Here is a 24,032-nt window from a genome sequence, read left to right on the forward strand (position 1 = left end):
GCCGGGCAGCACACCTTCTCCCTTACAGATCCTCACCCCCGGGAGGCGACCCCGCAAGCCTCCCACTCGCCAGGCCCCTCTCCCCGCAGACTCCCTGCCTGCCGTCAGGCGAGACCTTCGCCGCTCCCCGGCGGCCGGGAGGGCGCTCGCCGGCCGCGACGAAGAGCCGCCCCCCCTCGGCGACCGACCGGCGAGTCTAACCCACCCGGCCTCTCCGGGCGGAAAGCAACATGGCCACCCCCACCGCGCCACATGCGCCGAGCAGCCGCCCGCCAGGCGGCCGGGCCGCCTCTCGCCGCCGCCCAGGGCCGCTGCTCCCTCCTCTCCGCCGCGCCTTCCGGCCCCGGCGGCCCCGTTCCGTCGTCGTCCCCTCCTTCCCCCCCCAACCCCCGCCGCAGCGCCGCGGGGGCGGCAGGGGCCGCGGGCGGGGCGCGGCACAATGGGCGCCGCGGCGGCAGCCGGCGCCGCCGGCCCGCAGGCCTCGCTCCCGCCCGCCCGGGATCGCCGCCGGCCCGGCCCGGCCCGGCGCCCCCCGCGGCCGTGTGGCGGCGGCTCGGCCCTCGGGCCGCCGCCTACCCCCCCCCCCCCGCCCGCGCAGGCCGGCGCCTGCCGCTCCCCCTCCCCCCGCTCCGTCCCCCTGCCTGCCTGCCCGCCCGCCTGCGTGCGTGCGTGCGCTCCTCGCCGGCCTCGCCGCCCGCGCCCCGCCGCCCATCCGCCTGCCGCCCGGCCGGGCGCCCGCCGCGGCCGGGGGAGCCGCCAGAGGAGGCGGCGACGGCGGCGGGAGGGCGAGGAAGGAGAGGGACTGGGGGGAGAGAGAGAGGCGGGCGGGAGAAGGGAATGAAACACTCACCGGTTCCACCGTCGCCATCTTAGATCGATCTGATCGCAGAAGCGCTGCGGGGAGGGGGAAGGGGCGGATAAAAAAACCCAGCGTCAAACCCGGTTGGCCGCCCGGCGGTCACGTGAGCCCGGCGGCCGTTTAGGAAGGGGGAGGGGAGGAGTCCGCCTTCGGGCCCCGGGCGGGGCGCGGTGCCTGCCGGGAGCTGTAGTCGCCGAGCGCGGCGGAGGCCGGCAGCCCCTCCCTCTCCCGGCCCGGCGCCGTCACGTGGGGAGGAAGAGGCGGGCGGCGGGGTGCGGCAGAGCGCCGGTGTCAGCGTACGGGGGGTGCCCGGGGCCGCTACTGCCCGGCTTGGTTACGGCCCGGCTTCCCCCGAACGCCGGGCCCGGGGACCGTTCAGTTCGTCCGCCCGGGGCGGGGGGGTGTGTGTGTGGCTCCAGCTGCCCGCTGCTCCCCCGGGAAAATCTACCGGCGTCTGAGCGCCGATTTAAACGCCTCATTCACCACAGAGGAGTCCAGTGTTTCAGATCATGGGCTTTATTCGCTTCATTTAACTCGAGAGTTCGCCGATTCCACATTTAATTGACCCGGTACTCGGACTGGACCGAGACACGGCCGGTGCTTTAGCCTCACCAGGCAAAAAAAGGTAGCCAACAGAGAACCCCGCTCCTTCTCAAACCTGCCGGCCAGGAGGTGGCTGGGGCTTCGGCGTTGGAAGGCCAGCGCGTCCAACGCGTGAGGCTGCCGGTGTCCCGGTACCACCAGGCTCCTGGCCGGGAGGTACGGGGCAGCAGTGAATGAAGCCAGGAGGTGGGACGCCTTCCCCGCACGGGGAAATAGGAGTTCCGCAGGGCAAGAGGAAAGCGGGAGGCACTTCCCATCTCTTCGCCTCGCTTTCCCAACTCTGCGGGAAGGCCCCTGTCAGCAGAGGTAGACCCAGCCCGACTGAGACCTCCTTTTTCTTGTGAAAAGATGCAAACATGGAAACGCACGCTACCCTCAGCCACCATGTCCGACTTCCCAGGCCCGTCAGTGGAGCTCGTTTGAGGTGCGTGGGAGAAGGGAAGGGAGAGATGCTCTCCAGCCAAGGAAGGATTAGACAGGTTTGACAATGAAGGGTGCTGAAGCTTTGAATGTTATGAGGAAATTGCCAAGCCCTGGACACCTGGTCCAGTCACCTACATCAGGAATTCGGTCAAAGTGTGCTGCAGATCCCTCTTAGCTCACGGGCCCCGATTTCCCTCTTGCACCACGGGGAGCAAAACAAGGTAATACTTGGCCAGAACTCTTCCCAGCACAGAAGTGCAACACAGTCAGGCTGGGCAGGCACAGGCGTACAGCACTACCAGCCAAGCGCTTCGGTTGTTGGCAAATGAGGCACAGAAGTTCAAAACTGTCAGCCACATCTCTCTTGTCTGGCACAAAACAGACTGTCCCCAATAATTCAGAGCGTCAAGAATTGTACTTAGCTCTAAGGACATGTCTGTACAAGGGCTGCATGGGCACTGCATCTCTTCAGGACAGCTCCAAACACTGTCAGCTCCCACCCTCCTGAGCACATGGGACACTATTCCTAAGCCCGTCTGGCAGTTTAAGGCACTGCGAGGCTCACCTGGGCACACTGTCCTCTAGCCAAATGTCTACCGCTTGGCAGGCCACAGAACATTTTGGGTTTTATCTGCTGTCACGCCTGCACACAAACTGCCATGCGGATGTGTCTTCTTCCCTTGGTTGGGATGCGTCTGAAAGTAGAGAGGCAGGCTTACATTCAGCATGTGTGTGTCAGTAAAAACTCTAAAGCTCGTTTACTAAAAAGCTGTTTCTGGGAGAGCAATCATGTCTGTTCCTATTTGCTCAGAAGACAGTATCTCAAAATATAGAATCCTGAGAGGTGGAGCCCTCTCAAAGAGAGGAAAAGACAAAGAAAGAAGGGCTGTCATTTTAAAACCAAGAGGCCTTAACACTTGAGACTGCTGATGTTTTGCTCCACTGTTTCAACTGACTCGGTCTCTTCCCACTGCCAGTTAGAACTATATTTCTGACCACAATAACTACAGGGGTTGCAGCAGTTATGTTTTCCCCAGTCCTTGGCCTTTGATTAAATAAATTAGAAGTTCTGAGAAATTTATTCCAGCCACTATGGGAGAAAACTATCGCTTTGCTGTGTGCAAATAGCAGGGTGCAGCCCTGCAGAAATCAAGCACAAAATGAGACTTAACCACAGCTGAAATTTTTTATGGTTCCACAGAAGATTGGAAGGCTGTAAAGGATATCTGAACTGCCACAGCATTCCAAATTTACAAAAGGGATCTAAAAATTAAATGGAGCTATTTTAAGAAGTAAGATCTTCAAGCAATATAGTGGAGCCCCTATTTTAGACTGCTATTCATGAGCAAAAATGACACCTGATCAGAGGAACAGTAGAAATACAGCAGTACAAGAGGGAGAACTACTTTTGAGCTGTAAGTTGGTTCCACGAGAAAAGGCTGTAGAATTCCTGTGAGCCTCTGGAGAGGCATTTCATTTTCCTTCTGTCACAGAAAGTCTGGTAGGGGATCTGCACGCACCCATTCTCCTTTACCTGCTGAAGAGTTCGTTGGCAAGGAGGGTGTTTTCAGGCTTTGAGAGCAGGTTCATTCCTGCACATTCATGCAGTATCACTTCTTCAGGGTGACCTAGAAATGGAGGCACAGCGTGAGGAACAGAGGGTTTGTAATTATAGAGGTTAAAATGCTTTCAATTCCCCCTAGAAATCTACACTTGAAAGTTCTCTCCCTTGAAATCACTTTCCAGAGTCAGGACAATATTGCTCATCTCATGACAGAAAGGAAATAAGAAGTTACATTCCTGACATCAGAGGAAGTTAAGGGAGGTGACAGAGGATTGGATGCACCTTATTCAGCACTAAGTCTTAAGGTATCTGAGGAAGGTGTTGGGAAGAGGTGAGAGAAACAGCTATTTCAGGCAGAAATGTGTGACTGGAAATAAATATTCCAGATGCTTCAGACAGGTATGCATTCCCTTATCTGCTCCAAGCGGATGAGTTACCCCTTGGAAAGGCAACTAAGACTCCTCAGGGAATTCAGTACATTTGTAAGGCAGAATTTCCCTCTACAAAAGTCATGTCGACTCTTCCAAGTAGATCAGATGTGTCCACTAGTTCTATTGCCACCATAGTTTCTATTGATTTGCAAGGGAGAGCAAGCAGGCTTCCTGCCCCAGCCCATCAGGCACCCTGTCTTCCATGGAACTCTTTTTAAAAACTGACATCCCATTTACCATCCTGCAGACACCGGGTATCGGTACACGTTTAAAACTGTAGTTACACACACCTGTTAGCAATTTCCATTTGGTCCTAGTGGTTTCTTATGGTTCATTTTATTGGTTTCATCCATTCTCTCTTCAAAATCTCTTCCATTTCCAGGACATCCACTGGTGAACACTGGCTCGAATAGTTTATGAACTTCTCTGCAACGGCCTTGTTTTCTTTGAGTACTCCTGTTGATACCATGGTTATCAATTAGTCCAGCAGACTTCTGGAAGGCTTCCTTTTCCTAAAGGTTGAAGAAAGATTTATTATTAGCTTTGATTCCTTTGGGGGCAGACCCAATCTAACTGTATTCTTACATTTAATCTGCAGGAATATGTGGGTGTTTTCTATTTTTTTTCAGTTCAGTATTACTTCATCTTTTTTTTAAAGAAAGCTTCTTGTTTCTAGTAGCCTCCTTTAGCCTGTTGTTCACCTGTGCTGTCTCCTTTTTGCCCATTCTCAAGCCTTCCTTGATAATCCAAGTGCATATAGACTGTACGTTTCTAAAATGTGCCTCTTAAAATAGCTTCCTTACTGCCTCTAAGAATTTAATTTAGCTGCACTTTTACAGTCACTTTTTAACAAACTCTCTTATTTTTACATAGTTCCTCTTTTTGAAACTGAGGACAAATTTGCTGAATGTTTTGGCTGCTGATGATCCTGTAAAGATACCGCATCACAGTATGTTAAGGCGGTTGTCACAGAATGGCTCTTCAAATATGAGTTTTCAAACCAGATCCTGAATGCTACTCAGGGTGAAGTCAAAAGCTGTCTATCTTCTCGTGGGCTTTCTAACAAGCTGTTCCATGGAAGAGACACTGAAAACGTCTAAAAAGTCTGTCAGTCTCTGTGTTACATCTAGGTGTAACATTTGTACAATCTACATAGAAGGAACAAAGTCTCCTGTTCCTGCTCTATTTTCTTCCCTTGCTGATCAACTTGATCCTCCTTGGCATTTCACTATTAGTAAACCAGACCCAATATTGGGTTGGTTAATTATGGAAGAAGTCAGTAATTATTTGTACTCCTCTAAAATCTCCCTCTTTAGGCTTGACATGTTAACCCATGCAGATACTATCTGATTTCTAGTGAGTTTGTTACTTTGATTTGATTTAAAGAGCAGCTTTTCCAATACCAAAACGGTTTTAAAGGGAGGTGAACTTCCTGTCACTCTGAAATCTGGCCAACGCTTGACTAAAACGTTGCCTGGCTCAATAACTCCTACAGGGGCTGTGGTACTGTAAGACTGTTACTGGAACAATGTTTATAGAGGTACAAGTAAATCCACATTCACAGATACACTGTGCCAGCAGAAAAAGTACCGGGAAGGGCTTATGGCACTCAGGCAAATGGCTTTGCTTCAGGACTTCAGGATTTTTACACGGCTCCAGACAGGGGATGGATATGTGAATGTTTTAATGAAAAGTATCTATTACTGGCAGTATCAGTACACAATCCTGAAGAGAGGCCATAGTCTCCAAGCCAATAGGGTGGTGCAAGGTACTGTATTTGTTGTTTCTTTACTACTAGGAGAGAGAATAAAGCTGCCTTGTACTATATTTGTTTGGAGATCACTGAATGGCCATTGGTTATAATGAAAATGTATTGGAACAGTAAATTTTCTGCTGTATTTTTTCTGTCATGGAATTAATTTTAGTGTTATGATTTGATTTTTATTTAACAAAGGCAGAGGGTTCAATAAAATAATGTTTTATCTGCCACCTGATGTTTCTAAAGGAAAATAAAAAAAAAAATGTATTTAAGTTCTTAACCTTTTATAATACTGTCTTATAAAATAAATACCGAAAAAGTTTTCAAAATAAAAGAACGGGGACATATCTTCCCAGTGATAAAACAGAAATTAAGAAAATACTTCTCCCTATGCTGTATAATGTTAAACCACGTTATGATGGCAAAATAAGAACATAATCTATTAAATTTGTACATTCAGAAAGTACGTCAATACATGCAGAAGCATTATTTTTTGTCCAGTGACATACTCTTCATTTTATCGATTGTATAAAATTTGGTTCCTAGTAATTGTTTACAAACTGTTTAATGTGAATACAGTAATTAATAAGCCTTCCTAATTATTTGCCTAGTATGCTGCCAGATGGATCTGATATTCCATTTTACTTGTTTGGCAACCATGCGCATTCTTTGACTGCCTGTTTTAATCCTGCCTTTAAGTCTCTTAACATAAATAAAGATAATCCATCCAGAATCCTCTTCCTCTCTGATCATTTTATCTTCAGCTGCTTCTGTGTTTAACTTTGTATTTTTATTCTCAGTTAACCAATTGTACAGATCTACATTTTATAGTCATTTTACTGAGAGCTGTGAATGAGTGTTAACCACCAAATGACTCTGAATGTCATATGGCATTTGGCTATTTCATTTTTCTTATGCAATACAGGGATAACAGCATAAAGTCCCCTATAAAACAGGTATGCTTACTAACAACATTTAACAAGACAGACAAATAAAGTACATCTGAGTTCAGAACATGACCTACCTTATTACCACACAAATAGGAAGTTAAGCATGTGTTGTGATTTGGTACATGTTTTTCTTTGATTCGTTGCATTACAGAGGCACAAAGCCTCTAAAGATGACATCAGAAATTATCCAACAACTTGTAATAGCAATGAGAGGATTATGAGTTACTGTAATCTTTTCTTCCAGTCATTGACACACATAAACAAGATCCTCAGAAGTGATGTGGCTGCCTTTCAAGTGATACCACCTTCAGACTAAAAGGAAAATCAAGATAGACGGCAAAGAGGTATCATAGATACGTCCAGAAAATCACACCTTTTGAAGTTATAGTGGGAAAAAAGAAGGGTCTGAAGTAAAGAAACGTTGAATATCTTTTCTTCGGTAATCCTCGCACACTTTAGGGCTCTATCAGTTTTCAGTGTGAATTTAAGTGGTTGTTAGGAACATCTGTTTCATTCTGCAAAGTGTGGCATCAAAGTCAGAGGTGTGCAAGTATAAGCTCTAATTGATCTGCACACCTGTATCTCACTGATTTCAGTGGAAATGGAGCAGATCACTCACATCTGGGATATAACACTGTTAGAATCACTGTGTTTTATGTGATTAAAAATTTGATCATCTTAGTTTGATTTTGAAACCTGAAAATAAAAAGAATTTTCAAGGTCTCATAGTATTGTCCATGATATCTAAAGCGGAAACAAAATACTGTTAGTATTTTACTACTATTAAGTCTACTTTTTTTACGGCCTTGACTTTGATGACAAAAAATGGGTGAAATCCCTGTTGGTATCAGTAACATTCCCGTTGAATTCATTGGGCCAGAACTTCACTCCACGACTTTTATTGTGTTTCCATAGCAAAGAATAAAAATTTTTATCACCGCAAGACACATTCATGGATTCTTTCAAATATTACAAGCAGTAGAGTTTCTCTCTTCAAAGCTTGCAACCTACTGGTTAAATAGGAATGCTTTTTATAAAATACCCTTTTGTTTAAAAAGATGCAGCTTGTTTTCCTTTGTTCTTGTCCCATGATAAACCACCAGTTTCATATGCATATATTGGAAAATGCTCAGATTCTTGGATACTGGAAGAGCGTTCTTGAATTCAGAGAGAACCATTCTTACATCACAGCAGAAATTTTGATCCACTATATTAATACATATGCTGCAAGAGGCAGCGAGGCTTGAACAAGCAAAACAATACAAAAGAATGTGCAGCATCTTCCTTTTCACCACAACTAGAGTAAGCACGCTTGGAATTAGCTTTGAGTAAGCCTGCTCCAGTCTGAACTGTGTCTGTAGTGGGCCCTTCGGTAGTTTAGTTTGTATCTCCACCAGTGGAAGGAATAAGAGTGATGCAGGGGCTTACAATATATTGCAACCTCTTTTGACTTAGAGAATTAGACCGACTTTGAAATCCCACATCATTTTCTTTGAAGAGGAAAACCAGAGAGAGGTATTTCTTTAATGCAACTCTGTTCATCTACAAAGGATGTTTATAAAGTCTCTTTTTCCTCTGGCCATAGTAAGACTATTTTGCTTTGACCACAGGTTTGTCTTTTCTTCTGGGTACTGTTTCCTACAAGGGCTCTCTTTCACTCTTATTTTTTAAGATCATGCTACATATTTTTTTTTGTGGCCATCTTTGAGACATTTGTCTTTGTGTGCATTTGCGATGGCTTTGCAGTTTCTCTTTTCTACATGCAGATACAGACACACACAACCTACATAACTGTTGCGTTTGGTATGAGAATCTCAGTAAGTGCCTGTACCATCTGGCCAAGCCATTAGAGTGCACATTTGCATGTGGTCTAGCTCCTGGGTGGTATTTTTGCATTGTTTCAGTTATCGCTAAACAAAGAGGCATTTAATTGTGTCTTCAATGAGCCTGAACACAAGACAGCTACTATACCCAAGAGCTTTACTGGGAAAGTGCGACTGTTCAACCCCCACCACTGCAACACACTGAAGCAAAGTGAGGAGGGGGAACATGAGCTAAGGCACTCTCTTAATTAAGTAATGTCATATTCAGTGGCCATTTTTTTCCTAACCAGCAGCTGTCTTAGCTGCCAGCTGCTCTAGCATTTTTGCAGCAGCTATCTGACCCATGAGACATTGCTGACCTCTCCTTCCGCCCTTGTTTGCTAACCTCACACACTCCCAGCCTTGCATCACTTTGGAGAAGTTGGGAGGACAGCAGGAATACAGCATTGACATAAATCAAGGATCATGAATGGGCTATAAAATTTCTGCCTCATGCGCCTCTGTGAGTGTTTGTCTGTGACAGAGGGGGACAGGCAGCTAGAAAGTGACATGAAAAGCCTGACAGAGAAAAAAGAGCTCTACTCAGAGAAGGTCACAGCAAAGGTCAGTGAACTTCCCTGGTGAGAATGAGTGTGCCACCAGATAATGGGAAATGGCAGTGGACGGACCTCCAGGAGGCGTGAAGCGGTTCACTTACCAAATCAGAAAATCAAGGCCAAATTGGAAAAAAAAAGCACTGAAATACCACAGAATCTGCATAATTTTTACTATGAGGATGATAATGTAGGGCTGTTTAAAAAACATCATGACAACCAAAAAAATCTTAGGTCAAATCTTTCAGAGTTAGTTATTCTAGGCTGGTCCGCAAATGCAGTCTGGGTTCTTTCCAAACACTAAGGAGGACAAGTAAGCAAGTTTGTTAATTCCTCAGTTAGGGGGCTTGCTGTTCTTTAAATTACATATATTTTTAATTTTATTAATTAATATATGCATCCTCAGCTTCTCCAAGTAAGCAGGAAACGGCATGCTTTTATTTTGCACTTTAGAAATGCAGCAAATAAAACTGAGTAACAGAAGGAACCCTAGCTACTAGTTAGAATGGGAGTCCTCTTTTTTTTTCCAACCTGCATCATTGTCAACCACTATAAAATTAGCACAAACATATACTGCCATTGTCCCAATAAGGATACTGAAAGACAGAAATAGGAATAAATCGTAAAGTTATACTCAGACATGAAATTAAATGTGAATTAAATAATCATAAAATTCAGTAAAGTATCCTAAATTATTAATGATGATTATACTGAAATGTCACGAAAAAGCACATGATGACATTTGAGCAGAAGACACCGGACTAGATCAACCAGTATGCTTCAGGTTTTTTATACCATGTCAGTGACACCAAGTACTTGTAAACCCTGCTTAACCAGGTAAATGAGGTCTACAACTCCTCAGGGTTCTTTAAATGGCACAAAGCAGCAACTAAAGTGTATGAAGGTATCTGTCCTGCATTGCTTGACAGCTTGATTTGCTGGTTACTTGGAAAAGGAATACTTGATTTTTCATGGACTGTATACGGCACAATACCTGCTAGCGACATGGATCATTTAAGAGTGATTCTGCCCATTCAGTAACGTTTCACTTTAAGAAGGTTAAACCAATCCTTTAATCATGATTTGGACTTGGAATATGTAAAATCACAGTCTGTGAATGTGTTCTTTAAAGATATTTCATGATGTTTGTTGGCAATTGATTGCCTGTCTTCAGAATTAAATGCTGTCACAGCATGAGCTGCATGAATCAAAATGTAACTGTTTTGACTCGTTGAAGAAAATAATAGTTGTAATCTTTGCATTTTACAAGCATCCTGGAAACGTTTCCTAATTCACAGTATTCTCTTTCTACGAACAATAGGCAGATACAAGTATTATCAATACTAGAGAAATGAAGGTGAGAACTGTCAGAAAGGCAGGTGTCCACCTGCAATTACACTTCAGTAATAGCACACCATCAAATTCCTTCAGTTGTTTGACCATGCTAGTGAAAGTGTTTATCACACGACAAACCAGGATCAGATACTTTGCTATCTGTCGCCTTGGTCCCCTAATCAGCTGGGCTACTTAGCCACTTTTTACATTGTCATAAGATAGCAAGTACGTTCATATGAATACACTTATTCTGACAAAAGAACAGGATGTACGCTTCTCTGTTCTGGAGTCAGTAAGTGGAAATTTTCACTTAACCTCTAAGCCTAGGAGATATATATATATATATATATATATATATAAATATTTTTTATTGAAGATGGGGCAAGAAGACCACAAGGAATAGAACACAATTACAGAAAATACTGAGATTATAGTCTGGATTTTGAATCGCACTTTCCAGGGAGTTATCTGGATGCCAGGAACTGAGGAGAATATTTTGAGTACTAAGATCAGAATAAGGATTGGTGTAGTTTCATTGAAGTCAATGACATTGAAGCAGGAAGAGAGAACCCGATCCTGCAAAGTTTTGACTGAAATCATAGGCTGTGCCTGCCAGCTAGCGGGAAGACAACAGAGATTTAAACCAGGAGTGGGATCCCAGCAGTAACGGCTGGATCTAGCAAATACGTGCTCTGAGGTCTTTTGCAGCTGTTTTCCTGCTCAGTAGGCATCTCTCTCTCCATGTTATTTTTAAAAGCAACTTCCTCTTGACTTATGAACCAGTAAAAAGTGTCTTGCAGTGATATTGAGTTAGAGATGTCTTAGTACATGTTGATTATAGCTTTGGCATCAATACTCAGAGAACATAAGCACAATTAGCTTTATAGGCACAGGCAGTACCTTTTTCGAGATCAACCCATGTAAATGGGAGAAACATAATGTACATATTAATCACGCTTACTTTTGTGACAGATCATCGGTGTCTAATCTTTCTCTTTCCAGGAAAAAAATTAGCATCCCTCCTGTGACAATGCCACCCTGACTCCGCAGCCTGTTTTTCTAGTTTTAGTTACTGCCTTACCAAATATTGAATTTGCGATGGTTCCCCCCCCCCCCCCCCCCCCCCCCCCGCTTCCACGCGAGAGCTAAAAGCAGAGCAAAAGAACGATTACAAACTACGCAGGCAGCCCGCCAGACCCAACGCTGCCCTCCATCGTACAGAAGATGTGCTTGGAAGATCCGAGATACAGCCTCACCGGTGAAAAAAAGGGGAAACCAGGCCAAACACCCCGCGCGTCGGGAGGACCGTGCCGAGCCGCGGCGACACGAAGAGAAAAAAAAAAAAAAACAAAACACCTCTCGAAACGCCTTTTACCAATTAACCGCTTGGTAAAAGCGGCCTGCCAAGCGGCTTGAAGCCGGGGAATACATCAAGGAGCCGTGGCGTTGTTCCCCTTACCTCTCACCGCCCGCCGGGCGGGTTAGCCTGTCGCCACGTCGGCGGCACCTACCAGCTCTCCTCACCGCTTTCTCCGGGAAGTTACCGTTTCCCCAAGGGTACCTACGGGGCCCGCCGTCGTTCGCCCGGCGTCTGCGCCGAGACAAGGGCGGGCGGGGAGAGGAGGGGAGGGGAGGAGCGGCGCGGAGCGGCCCGCAGGGCCGCTCCGCGCCGCTCCTCCCCTCCCCTCCTCTCCCCGCCCGCCTCAGCCGGCGGCACCTCCGGGCGGCGGCTCCTCCCCCGCCGCTCGCCGCGCCGCGCCTGTGGCAGCCCGGCAGCATGGCGGCGGTGGAGACCCGCGTCTGCGAGACGGCCGGCTGCAGTAGCGAGGCCAAGCTGCAGTGCCCGACCTGCCTCAAGCTGGGCATCCAGGGTTCCTACTTTTGTTCTCAGGTGAGGCGTCCCGTCCCCCCCCCCCCCCCCCCCACCCCGCGCTGTCGGCGGCTCGGCTTCCCTCCTTTTCTCACACCCCGCGCCCCTGCGAGTCCGCCCGTCCCCACGCTGCGGGCCGGGTTTTTCTCTCGCCGGCTGCTCGGAGCGGCTGCCGCGCTCCGGGGAGCGCTCTCTCCTTTCGCAGACGGGGGAAATATGGGGAGGGACGCACGGTAATGAGATTTCCAGTCAGCAAATGGGACCCGCTGTGCGAGCGCGGGGCCGGGCTCCCGGCGTGAGGCGAGGCGGAGGAGCCAGCTCCCTTCGCCTGCCCCCGGCCGCCCGGGCCCGGCCCTTCGCGCCCGGCTTTACCTTCCCCGCCCGCCAGCTCCCTGCGAGCTTCGGGGAGGAGGAGGAGGGTCCGACGTTTGTCCCCGCAGAAAGTTCCCCCACGCGGGGTGTGTGTGTGTGGGGGGGGAGTTGGAGCCTGGGGGGGTGCCGGGCCGGCGGCCACGGGTGGGGCGGGAGCCGGTCTGCTCCTCGTGGCTGGGGGTAATGCGGGATATCCTTGCTAAGGAGCAGCCGTAGCGTTCGTGAGAGGGTGCAAGGATTTTTTTTTCCCTCTCCCTGAAGATTTGGGTGGCCTGTGCCACCACCCCCCCCCCCCCCCCAAAATAAGGGCTTAGTGGGTCAAAATGAGAAATGAGATGTGCTCATCAAATTCCAGCGTGTGCACTTCTGTGTCTGCATCAGCTCTGGCTCTGGAGTTGCTTGGCTTTGATAAACACCGGGAGACTTGTTGCTCTGAAAACAGATTTTCTGTTTCCTTGAACTAAACAAAAAAAAAAAAAAAAGCTTTTGGGAAAATGATTTGGTGCTCTACTTTTTTTTTTTTTTTTTTTAATATCTTTGGATATTTGACTTTAAAGGTACCAAGCCAGGGAGATTCAGGTTAGGCCAGTTGTCATACAACTCCTGTTAAACATATTCTGTAGGCCTCAGCTATCCTCACTTATTACCGTGGTGGTAATATAGCTTGGTCCTTAGTTTAAATAGAAAGGACTCTCTGATAGCTGTTGAGTGGGGTTTGGTTTTTTTGTTTTTAATAACTTTAAAATGCACAGTAACATACATAGCCTAATCCTTCAAACTTTTTGCATGTGTAATTTCTGTCAACATCAGTGAGGAAGTATGTGTTTAATTCAGAGATTAATGATCAACTTCATTGTCAGAATTATAATTCAGGGTAAAATCACTGAAGTTTTGTAGATAAGCTGAACAAAATCATTCGGTCACATCAGCTAGATTAATTTACTAATTGGACAATTTTTTTTCCTGAGTCAGGATGTAAACCGATAGTTATGGTTCACATAGGATTAAGGGAAGACTTCCCACGTGCATGTAATGCTCCCACTGCACAGTTTCTGGTACCTTCCCCTGAAGTCTCTGGTGCCAGGTGCTGGGAGTCAATGCTAAATTAGATTGATTGCACCTCAAAATTGTTCTGACCATTCTGTATCTCTGGTTCCCATGTGGTACTTGTAGCTGGTTTGTAGGATTTGCTCTGCATTTTGCTGGCCCTTTTGACATGTCTGATGTAAAACTAATCATAAATGCATCTTCAGCATATATAAATATTAGTTGGTGATGACAAAACCATTTGTTAACAGACCAAACAAGCGTATGTGAGGAGTTTTAGTAATATCTTCACTCCTCTCTGTCCCATCCCCAACTCAGCTGATTTTATATAGGATGCAGAGGTTCTTGTTATCTATGTATTAGGTTTAATTCTTTTGAAATATCTGCTACTGCTGTAAGGTAAAAGGGGAATTACACGAAATATTTATTAGCTTGTTAAAATAGGCTGTTGGATAACTGACTACATGCTTGTAAAGCTGTCCTGCCTAGAAAATAAAATAGTGAACTGGGAATCCCAGTCGTCTTACTTCTGAATGACCTTGGGTGTATTGTTCCTCCTCGTTGTCCTGATCAGTAAAGTCGGTAAGCGTAGTTATTACCCGTATGAAAGATGCTTTGAAGGTTTTGGGGCAACACCTGTTACAGAAGAGAGAAGGAAGGTAATGGCAGCCTGGTTTCAGGATGTGTGAAAAATGTCACGCACTAAGAGTCCCTGTGTTCAGCCTGGAGCAAGGACCTTCAGCCCCCTTAGTACCTTCTGTGGGGCCCAGCATGGGGCTGCCCTGAGGTTCCGACTCTCCCCATCATCTCATGTGTGCAATGGAGGAGATTCACTGCGGTGCTCCGCCAGTGTCTTGCGAGCACTGTCAGGACAGTAAGTGAGGTGTCGCTGACAACCTGACTGTCTGTTCAAGTAAGCACACGACAGGCAAAGGAGTTTTAAAAGCCAGGAAATTTTCTCTGAACTTCCAGCAAGTTTCAGCTGACAGTACTGGACTGGTTAGCATTTGTGAAACTTTTCCAAAGTTCTCTCTTTGGTGGTTTTCTTTCCATTGTGGTATTAGATGCATAAATAACTGTTAGATAAGCTAGTGAGTGGACCTAGGATGTTATTCCACCTCACAGCACAGCCTGTGTTACAGCTGGCATGGTCCTATTCCCTCCTTCCAAGGATGCACGTTTCTACCCTTTCCATTAAGCTGGCCCTGATTCCTTGGTGAGCCACTTCTGGGGTTTTTAGGGTTTTCTTTTAATGAAGGAAAAGCAGTTGGATTAAATTTTTTGCTGGTTTAGCTCCTCAAAGCTGTGCACTGCAGGATCATAAAACACCAGTGTTTCAGGAGCATGCTGCCAAAGAGCAGGCTTGCCCGTTGTGGCCCAGTTTGGCATCACCGTAAAGTCAACCCATCCTTATTGAATGCAATGGTGTTAGCTACAGGTATGCAGGCACTTACTCTGGGCTGAGTGCAGGATGGGAGTGACAAGCTACCTGGCATCTCTTTCGGGGGTAAGAGGATCTGTATGGACATGCACGCTAGGTTAATTAATTTGCTTGGAAGCCTACAATGACTTGTTCATACAGCCAAAACTTAGAGCTAAAACCAAGTTTGTAGGAGTTTATTTTCTCCAAGGCTAAGAATAAACAACAGAAAAGTGTGAACTACTGTAGAAAGGTAATCAGTATGAAGCAATGTGTTTGGATTATAAAGAGTAACATATAGTTTGCTAAGAAAAAAATAGTTCAGGAGGTATAGGACTGAGAATCTTGGTGTAGTGAGGGGATTAATGAAACATTATTTTTCATCACTGCACAGAGAGAATTGAAGTGAACTTTTCAAGTACATTGTATCAAGATAGTGATTTCCCCAGCGGATTTATCATTTGTGCTTCTCCTTTCCTTGAGAAAGGGCATTATTCCGGTCATTTATTTTTCCCCCCTTTCTGCATCAAAAAATATGCCTCAACAACATGCCCTGAAATGCTTATTCTGAAGTAATTTGACATCCTCTGAAATTCCTTTCAGCCAACACTGTTTCATCTCTGGGTGTTGTGCACCTTGGAAACTGGGTACAGCTGTTGAATAACAGCTGTGCTTGTGGGTCATGGGTGGAAAGGGGGCCAGCCGAGTTCTGGCCTAGCGGAGAGGTTCTGAACTGGTAGTGGAGACGGGGTAAAGATGGCTTTTAGCAGCAAGGGAGCTCTGAGGTGGTGTGTTGAACCCCAGCATTATTTTTTCTTTCACTCCAAGGTGTAACGAGAGGGACTATTCTGCTGAGGGATTCTGTCTGCTGTTAACCTTTAACAATATCTTCATTTAGGCTAGTAAATCAGGTGCTGTCACTGCCAGCTACCTTCTTTCACTGTCTTGCTTTCACTTTTGTAGAGATTTACTACGCGTGTGTTTTACCATCTTACAGTGAGATACAGTAAGTCAGTCGATCTTCTGAATGTGGAAATAACACAGATGCCCAGCATCGCAACTCAAGCATGTTGTTCCTCTTACTAAGATGAATTTGCTATTGTGAAACCTGCCTTTATAGATACACACATCACTTGTGTGTAAATGATATGTAGTATACATAAACAGTTTGTGTTTAAATACGCAAACAATTTACATTTTTTCTATGCCTTCTACAAGCTGCTGAATGATAAACAGAAAGTAGTAACTGTTCTTGAGATCTCTCTCTTTTATATGAGCCTTCTAATTGTAAATTGATCTCTTATTAATAATTTTGTGTTGCTTTCATGAAAACTTCCTCTCATACTATTTATATCTGTGTAAGTGTCTCAGACGAAACAGAGCAGTCTGAGGTTTTCTGTGATGTGGACTGGATGCTGGTGTGGGGGCATTTCTTCAGCCAAATTCAGAAATATCTATTTATAGCCATATGCTGGAAACATTGTCTTATTATAAAGTCAGTGGCCTGTGCTGCATTTTTTTTCTCCAAGAGGTGGAGGCCACAGATTGCTATCAGAATAGTAGTCCGAACTTATTCAACAAGAACGGTTGTCCCTTCCTGCTTTGTGTGCCCATGTGTTGTCAGTCCCGAAGAGGCCCAGGTATATCAAGAGATCTGGTTATAGAGTCAAAAATGAGGACCATGACATGGTGAAGCTGCCACACGTGAGCAATGGTTGGACATGTGTTTTAAGTGTTTGAAGGGAAACTATTTCTCTGAATTGTACAGAGGCAGCAGCATCTCTCTCACAATGGCGGATACCCACCAACAGGGCTCTTGCCATTTGAGGTGGGGTATGACTTGTTAAATTCCAGTGACAGGAAAGAAATGCTGCTCTCTTTTCTCAGTGGGTTTGTATACTGATTTACTCCTTTCTGGGAGGCAGATTTTCACTGATACTCAGACCTGGGCCCTTGACAGCTTTGGATACTGAAGGTCACAGAAATTTGTGAAAAAGAAAAGGAGAGTGTTGTCCCATCCTCCACTTTGCTGTTTCGTTTCACCTTCAGTGTGTTGGGGGTGGGGAGCAGGGAGCAGTGGACCTGGATGAAACTATTTTTTGTCCTCTCTCGTTTCAGACCATAGGATGTAAGTGCCATATTTCATTCTTGGTTCACTGTTCTTTGCTGTGCCTAAAATAGGCTAGAACCTGCTGCTTGGATCCAACTGCAACACGTACAGGTTTCTTTTGGCACTCTGCACATACTGCCTTCTAGAAGATCTTTTGACAGATTCCCTTCACCAGGAAGCTGGCATTTTTAATTGCCTGTAAATCACCATAAATACCTGTGTCTGTGGTAAATGCCTGGTTATTGTTGAGGCACAAATGCTGAGCCCTCATAACTTTCTGAAAGTAAAACTTCAGACTCCTATAGGCAGGCTTTCCGAGCCTGGTCCGAGGATGGTCCAGTTTGAATTTCTCTGGTCTGTTGTTCCTTTGCTACTCTCAAAAATCACTTGTATATCTCTGTAAACCTGAAAAGTTGCAAAATGCATTCCCTTCCTCAAAGGAAGGGCTCTGTCATGTGGGGGACTCAGGAGTCTGGGCGAAATCAGGCTTTAGAGGAAGGAGAAAGCCAACATTGCTGATATCCAAAGGCAGCACCTACATGCAGCACCTTGGTTTGAATCTGAAAATGCATATTCAGCTCTTCTGAAAAACTGACTAGTCATGTATGCTGCTTAGGCTAGTTTGGGAATTTTGTACTCAGTTTTTCAAGCCAGAGGCTGTCTCTGTGTGCTTGTACCATGGCTAGAAGAATAGGGTTCGGCATGCTAAAAAGAGGCAACTGTTTTATTTTAACATCAAATGCATTAACAACTGTATTCCTCAACATACTTGTACTTATGGATAAAATGTATGGTTAATCTGTATTGTATTAAATATATATGTCACTGATAACCTGATATTTTTCTTAAGCTAAATGCTGTACTCAAGCTTTTTTTGTCTCCTGTTTTGCATACCTTCAAGGTAGTTTGGTTAAAAATGAGTTCTCATTAAGCAAAACTACATGATCTCAGATTAAGACAATTTTACATTCCAAAGGACATGTTTAAATTCTATTAAAAAAAATTGCTCAGAATGTTTTTAAATACAGTGTACTGCTTGGAGCTGTTTCCTAGATGCTTGCCTATTACAATTGAGGGTATAATGACATGCAAAGAGACAGTCAGTCTGTCCCCACAGTCTCGATTCCAGCTGTCTTTTTTTTTTTTTTTTTTTTATGCTGTAGAATAGGTATTTTTGGAAATTCATCACAGTAGCTCTAAATGATGAGCAGAGTGGATAGAGAGGGGTAGTTTTGTGGAAGTTGGACATGAATTGGAGTTCTCAGTAACTGTACAGTGGGGCAGTTTTTGCATACCTGCTGATAGGTGTATTTACAGTGTCAAATGCCAGGTTGTATAAAGCAGCAATACCTGAAGGTGAAGGGGAGCCTGAAGAAGAGTGTCAGCTTTAAGGCTGGAACTCGCTGATGAAGAGTTGGCAGGGCTAACTTTAAATGAGCTGCTACCCAGCAAAGGCAGTTCAGAAACACAGTCCATGAGTATGCTTTGAATTTGGTGTTGTGGTGCCTGCATAGCTTCCTGTACTTGGGTAGCTCATTTAAATATAGTTTGGTTATGTCTGTGCTATACAGAGGTTGGCAGTGTAGTTATATCCTAATCTTGGTTGATTTAGCACCCTTTTCTCCTCTGGAATTTGCAGTTGGCTGTGCTTTTCTACCTCTTAATCAGGTTGCATGGACACATGAACCGCAAGAATAAGAAGCTCCCTGATATTACTGTAAAGATGACAATAAACATAGGGGAGGGGAAAATCCTTGCTAAGTAGCTCACTAACTGTTCTGAAGGGTTTGGTTTTGTTTTGTTCTTTCAATGGCTGATTTTAAAAAAAGCCTAAGTATTTGGTAGTGACCATTGCATTCATAGTGAAAATGCACTCTACTGTAAAACAAATTCTGCTTATGCTGCATGATTCTGTCAATATTTCAACCCGTAAATAGATGTTGGACCCAGTCCTTAAGGTAAATATAATTTACAGAAATTACGTGGCTTCAGCAAGTTTATCCAAGAGGAATCTTTCTAGATCGTAATGCTGATTGTGCCTTTGGTTACCTTTTGGTAAATGCACAGGTTCTGGTGAACACTGGGTTGAACTTGTCTCTAAACACAGAATCAGTGGGACTGGCTTAAGAATGGCTTGAAGCCAGAAATGTTGTTAAAGGTTTAAATGTTGACAGGCTCTGTTTAAAAATCACAATTGTATTTTTCTTGCTGATAGAACAGTGTACCTAAGATTGCTCTAAACAAATTGAGGATTACCCCTCCACTCCCTGCCTTTTTTTGTCATACATTTGACCTCCCTTCTCATACAGTCCTCTTCAGTGTTTCCAAGTCTGTCTTGATTGCTATATGAAAAGCGCATGCAATAAAAAGAAAAATGCTTTAGGTGAGAAGGGTGGGGATATTAATATCAGACATAGTAATGGATAATGTAGTGTTTGAAATGAAATCCAGGAAGTCTTCCAAGAAACTTGAAGCCAAATTCATATTATTCCTGTGTACTTTCCCCCTGAAGCTAATTAATGTTTTCAAATATAGCCATGCGAAGTCATGTGTTCCTTTAACTGTATCAGAAAAAAAAATCTTTAATTTCTTAATTTTAATATTAAAAATCACCCTGGATACCTTTTTTTCTGGATTTTGTTAATTTAATCATTGAAAATTTTCTATCCTGATCTGTATATGGCATAGGAACATGGAAGAATCATTAGAGGCAGGAATGATAATAGGAAGATTGAAGTAAATGGCTCAGCAGAGAAGGCTCAGCGAAAAGCAGAATTTTCTCCAGAAAATTCTCCAGAAAGTGGCCCAGATGGAGAGAAAGAGTGGCTTTCTTCCATGGCTTGTCAGGAATTCTGCCGTATAGAAGGTGAGGGTGTTTGCAATATGCAGTGGTACATTGGAAGTGCTTTGTCACCAGAGCTATGATTCTCCAACCTGTGAGATGACAGCTGCCATATTTTTATCTGGAATTGCCAAGGCAGAGCTCTGCAGGCATGTGCAATGTAGTGCTTGTGCAGTAAGTTGTTGAATATAAATAGTTTGTGTGTACCCGGTAAGTCCAGTGCTTACAGGAAGCATATGACTGATCCTACACAAAATACATGGGTTGTAGGTGGATGTGCAGCATATCCTTTGAGTGCCTTCCAAAAGTGTCAGACCAAGACAGAGATATTCATTGATTGTACGCTGCATGTGTAATAACCTGTGCTTACAAAAATGCTTTGGATTTGCTGTATGTACTTGTTGCAGTTGATTGATGTGCTTATAGCGCACGTGTCTGGGACGTCCTGGTGTACAGCAGCTTGTTTGGAGCTATGCCGTAGTAGTTCTGACGGAGCTGCTGTTCCTCTGGAGACAGAGGGCAAGTAAAATCTGGGAAACATAATTGGGAAAACTCAGACATATGGCAGCCTTATGCAGGATCCTCTTAGGTTGTTTACAGCTGCAGGAAATAAAAAGCCAAAATGGAGCCTGTCAGGTTATGATACCGCCAGCGGTGAGGTCTTTGCCTGGTGTTTTCTGGCTGTGGGCCGGCAAAGAGGAAAGACTGTTAGCGTTGCAGAAAGGAATGGCATTGGAGAATACACCCCAAAATTTCATGGGGAGGGAGAGAATAAACTACAACCAGTAATTACCACAGCTGATGTATGTCTTCATTCCCCAAATGCTCCTTTATATCCCAAGAAGTGGATTCTAGATTTGCAGACTGGGTAGCTGCTCTAAGTCCTTAGTTGTGTAATCCTCCTTCTTCTGCTTCAGAACAGAGGTCTGGTGTTTAAAAGGGGATTAAAACCACAATGGTGCTTCTAGTGTCCTTGAAATAAGGGGTTTAGCTTTTTTATTTTTTCTTAAAATAGGCCTCAGTTAAAACCTGCTCCTTTTCTCCCAGCTCTCCAACAGAAAACAGATAATGGTGCAGCGGGCTGTACAAGTGTGACAGTAAAATCTTCCGCTGCTTGTTCAAAAAGATGTTCTCTCTGGTAATCTAAAGTGTTGGTTTCAAAGCCTCTTGTTGACCAGACCATTAGGTAGCACCATGGCATGGCAAGTACCAGTCCAGAGAATATGGCCACTTCAAGGATATGGCGTAGGAGAAGACAACAAACAACTGGTTTTGGTAATGAGGGAAATAGCACACACCAGGCTCTCTTTGAACATAGGCATACTTGTGTACCACTTTAGTGTGTTTTTTGTGGATACAATTTGATAACTACTGGTTGTAAGACTAATGAGAAAATGGGGAGAAGATGGCTCTAAAGGAGTAGACAGTTAAGACTGTTCAATTGCAACTATGAAGCAGGGGTAGAATGTTATACGCCGGGCTTAGTTTACAGATCTGTTGTCTTGGACTGGTTGAGTGTTGTATACATTAGGTTGAATCAGTTGTTGGCTCTGGATGGTAGTTTAACAATGATGATTCAGCATTAGTATTGTCTTTCCTTATAAAGGAAAACAGTTTGCTTCCTGCCTCTTTCTTCAGAAATTCAGCTGTTATTGTAAATGATTGGAATTAGCTGTTTCCTAATGGTTGTTTTGAGTGCACATAGACATTGAGTTAGACTTTCTGCTACAAAACCAAGTAATTTCCTAATTAGCACCTTAAAGGATCACCTTTAATGCTGCCTTCTGCAGCTTTTCTACTTAAATCTCTCCATTTTTCATGTCTCTCCTTCATTTTAGTCTTTATTCTTCTCCAGCTGCCAGCCATTTCCATCTGCCCCTTTGCTGATTCATTGTTCGTCGCATGAACTGCTCTATTTGTGCTTGGGGAGAGGAGAAAAAGACAAACTCCTTCACAGTCACTCTTCTTGACTTCCATTTCAACTTTCTCATTTTTTTAATTTCCGATTTCCATTCAGTAGCCCTCACTTCCCCCCCCCCCCCCCCCCCCCAACTTTAATCTATTTAATTTGTTCCCCTGTGATCGTACTGATTGGCCTCTGTTGCTTTCCGATGCCGGGGAAGGAGGCAGAAAGGACGCAGTTAGCAGGAGGAGATGGCTTCTTGTAGGAGCCAAGGGAGGACATCCTGCCTGCTGCAGTGCCGTAAGATCTGGTGTGGAGATAGGCTCTGTGTTTCAGCCAACCCGGAGCAACCATGGTGTTTAGTTACTCATTAAAATGATAAGGGGACAATACTTAGTAGATAAGATTAGATCAGTGTGTTTCACTGTGGTGGGTGCGTCTGTTCGGCTATGCTTTCTGTCTATTCTGGCTCATAAGTAGTTGAAAGTAGTATTTTCTATTGTTAAGACTAGCAGTTACAATAGCATTTACTGCATGTTGCTACAAGGGTTAATAAAATCAGTCTTCAAGTTTTCTTTTAAAATACAGTTGCTTCTCTGTTTTGTGGGGATGGCATGTTTGTCCAGGATAATGCTACTTAAAACATACATATATATATATATATTGTTTGCAATTCTAGGAATGCTTTAAGGGAAGCTGGGCCACTCACAAGTTACTACACAAGAAAGCAAGTAAGTACATTTTTTTAATATCCATTTTAACATTGTTTTGAATTTGTTTTGTCCTGTGCAGCCAGCTCTAGGTGGCCCTGCTTCAGCAGGGGGTTGGACCAGAAGACCTCCAGAGGTCCCTTCCAACCTTAGCTGTTCTGTGATTCTGTGTCTAAGAATGGTATGGATTTTTCCAAGATATCTGGCACTGGATTCTGCATATCTGAAATTTTGTCCAGTTCCTGGTAATCTAAAGATCTATGTAAAATTTCAGAGACAGTGGTACGGAAATCTCTGTTTCTGTTCCCTTTTCTGTTTGTATGAAGTATTCCTTGAGCTACATTGCCAGGTATATGAACAGAGAAAGGGGGATGCTGAAATAAAGGGCAAGGAGAATAATAAGCCATTATTATAAGGCATTGCCAGGCTTGTTCCATCCTAGGATTTTGATGTCTAATGTAGTAAAAGGCAGTAAATTGGGAAAGGTTCTTGTGAAGTCTTTGTGATTAGGCACTTGCTGGAATGCAAGCGAGCCAGTCAGAGTGCAGCAGTTCTGTACGTTTGGGGTGTACCCCTTTGTAAAAAAAAAAAAGAATGCTTTTGTGCCCTGATGGAGCCACTGATAGGAGGATGTATCATAGCTAGGATTTTGCTGAGTTTAGTCGAAGGTATTAAGAGTATCTGTATGCCTTAGTTACAACTGGTAGCTCTGGTGCAGAAATACCAGTAGACTGGTAGATTCTCCCTTACCCGAATAGTAAAAATAATCCATGAGTTTAAAACCAAACAAAAAGAGAGAGCAGACCCCAGTTCTGTCCCCCCTTGCCTCCTCCCCCCATCCTCCTGCCTATCTTCATCAAGTCCTGCTTAAAAGGGAGGTGGGATTAAAAAGTAAGTGGCATGGCAGAGATCCAAAACCTCAAGTAATTTACCTCCTCCTTTCCTAAAACCCAGTAAAACTCCTTTTTCCATGATAAATGTTGCATGGTTAATAGGTTGGGGTAGCACAGGCAATTACAAATGTTTTCCTTCTTTCTGCCTTCCCAGTGTAGGGGTCTTATAGTTCACACTTAACATTCTGTATCCTATTACTTTGTACCTGCGTGGATACGCAACTGTCTTTGTTAGTAGTTCTAGTAATCCTCTGGTGCAGTCTTCTAATGCTCTTGTTTATCTGACAGCAAATTTTTTTATGATTCCACTAAATCCGTGATCTTGTTGGCTTCCTGGATAACTGCTGAGCCCAAGCTGAGCTGGCTTGGATCTGATAGCCCTCAAGAACTCAATGCAACAAACTGCTGAAGCATGTCAAGGGAATCCAAAATATCACTTTGTTAAAACTTTGGATTTTTAAAGTATTATTTCTCAGTGGTTCACCTAAACTGAATGTCATGTGAGCAGATGGCTCAGATGTCAGC

At 44.5% G+C, this 24,032-nt stretch overlaps 2 protein-coding genes across 5 annotated transcripts in view; one reads left to right on the forward strand and one right to left on the reverse strand.

Moving 5' to 3' along the window:
• EIF4E (eukaryotic translation initiation factor 4E) overlaps positions 1-11,974 on the reverse strand; it is a 37,517-nt gene extending 25,543 nt beyond the window's left edge. Inside the window, exons 1-4 of one of the 4 annotated variants that reach the window (XM_041122493.1) lie at positions 11,807-11,974; positions 4,171-4,392; positions 3,420-3,513; positions 2,451-2,580 (exon numbers count right to left, since the gene is read on the reverse strand). In XM_041122493.1, coding sequence (XP_040978427.1) covers positions 2,451-2,504 — 54 coding nt within the window. In that variant the 5' untranslated portion in view covers positions 2,505-2,580; positions 3,420-3,513; positions 4,171-4,392; positions 11,807-11,974. Of the gene's footprint in view, positions 1-850; positions 973-2,450; positions 2,581-3,419; positions 3,514-4,170; positions 4,393-11,799 lie in introns of those variants that run through there. The other 3 variants (XM_030007339.2, XM_030007350.2, XM_030007360.2) reach the window with 3 other exon arrangements.
• Positions 11,975-12,050: 76 nt separating this feature from the next.
• The window catches only part of METAP1 (methionyl aminopeptidase 1), a 28,638-nt gene continuing 16,656 nt past the window's right edge, over positions 12,051-24,032 (forward strand). Inside the window, exons 1-2 of the mRNA XM_030012848.2 lie at positions 12,051-12,231; positions 22,584-22,635. Coding sequence (XP_029868708.1) covers positions 12,118-12,231; positions 22,584-22,635 — 166 coding nt within the window. The 5' untranslated portion in view covers positions 12,051-12,117. The remainder of the gene's footprint in view (positions 12,232-22,583; positions 22,636-24,032) is intronic.

The sequence above is a fragment of the Aquila chrysaetos genome, chromosome 1, assembly GCF_900496995.4.
Source record: "Aquila chrysaetos chrysaetos chromosome 1, bAquChr1.4, whole genome shotgun sequence".
In the NCBI taxonomy this organism is placed as follows: domain Eukaryota; kingdom Metazoa; phylum Chordata; class Aves; order Accipitriformes; family Accipitridae; genus Aquila; species Aquila chrysaetos.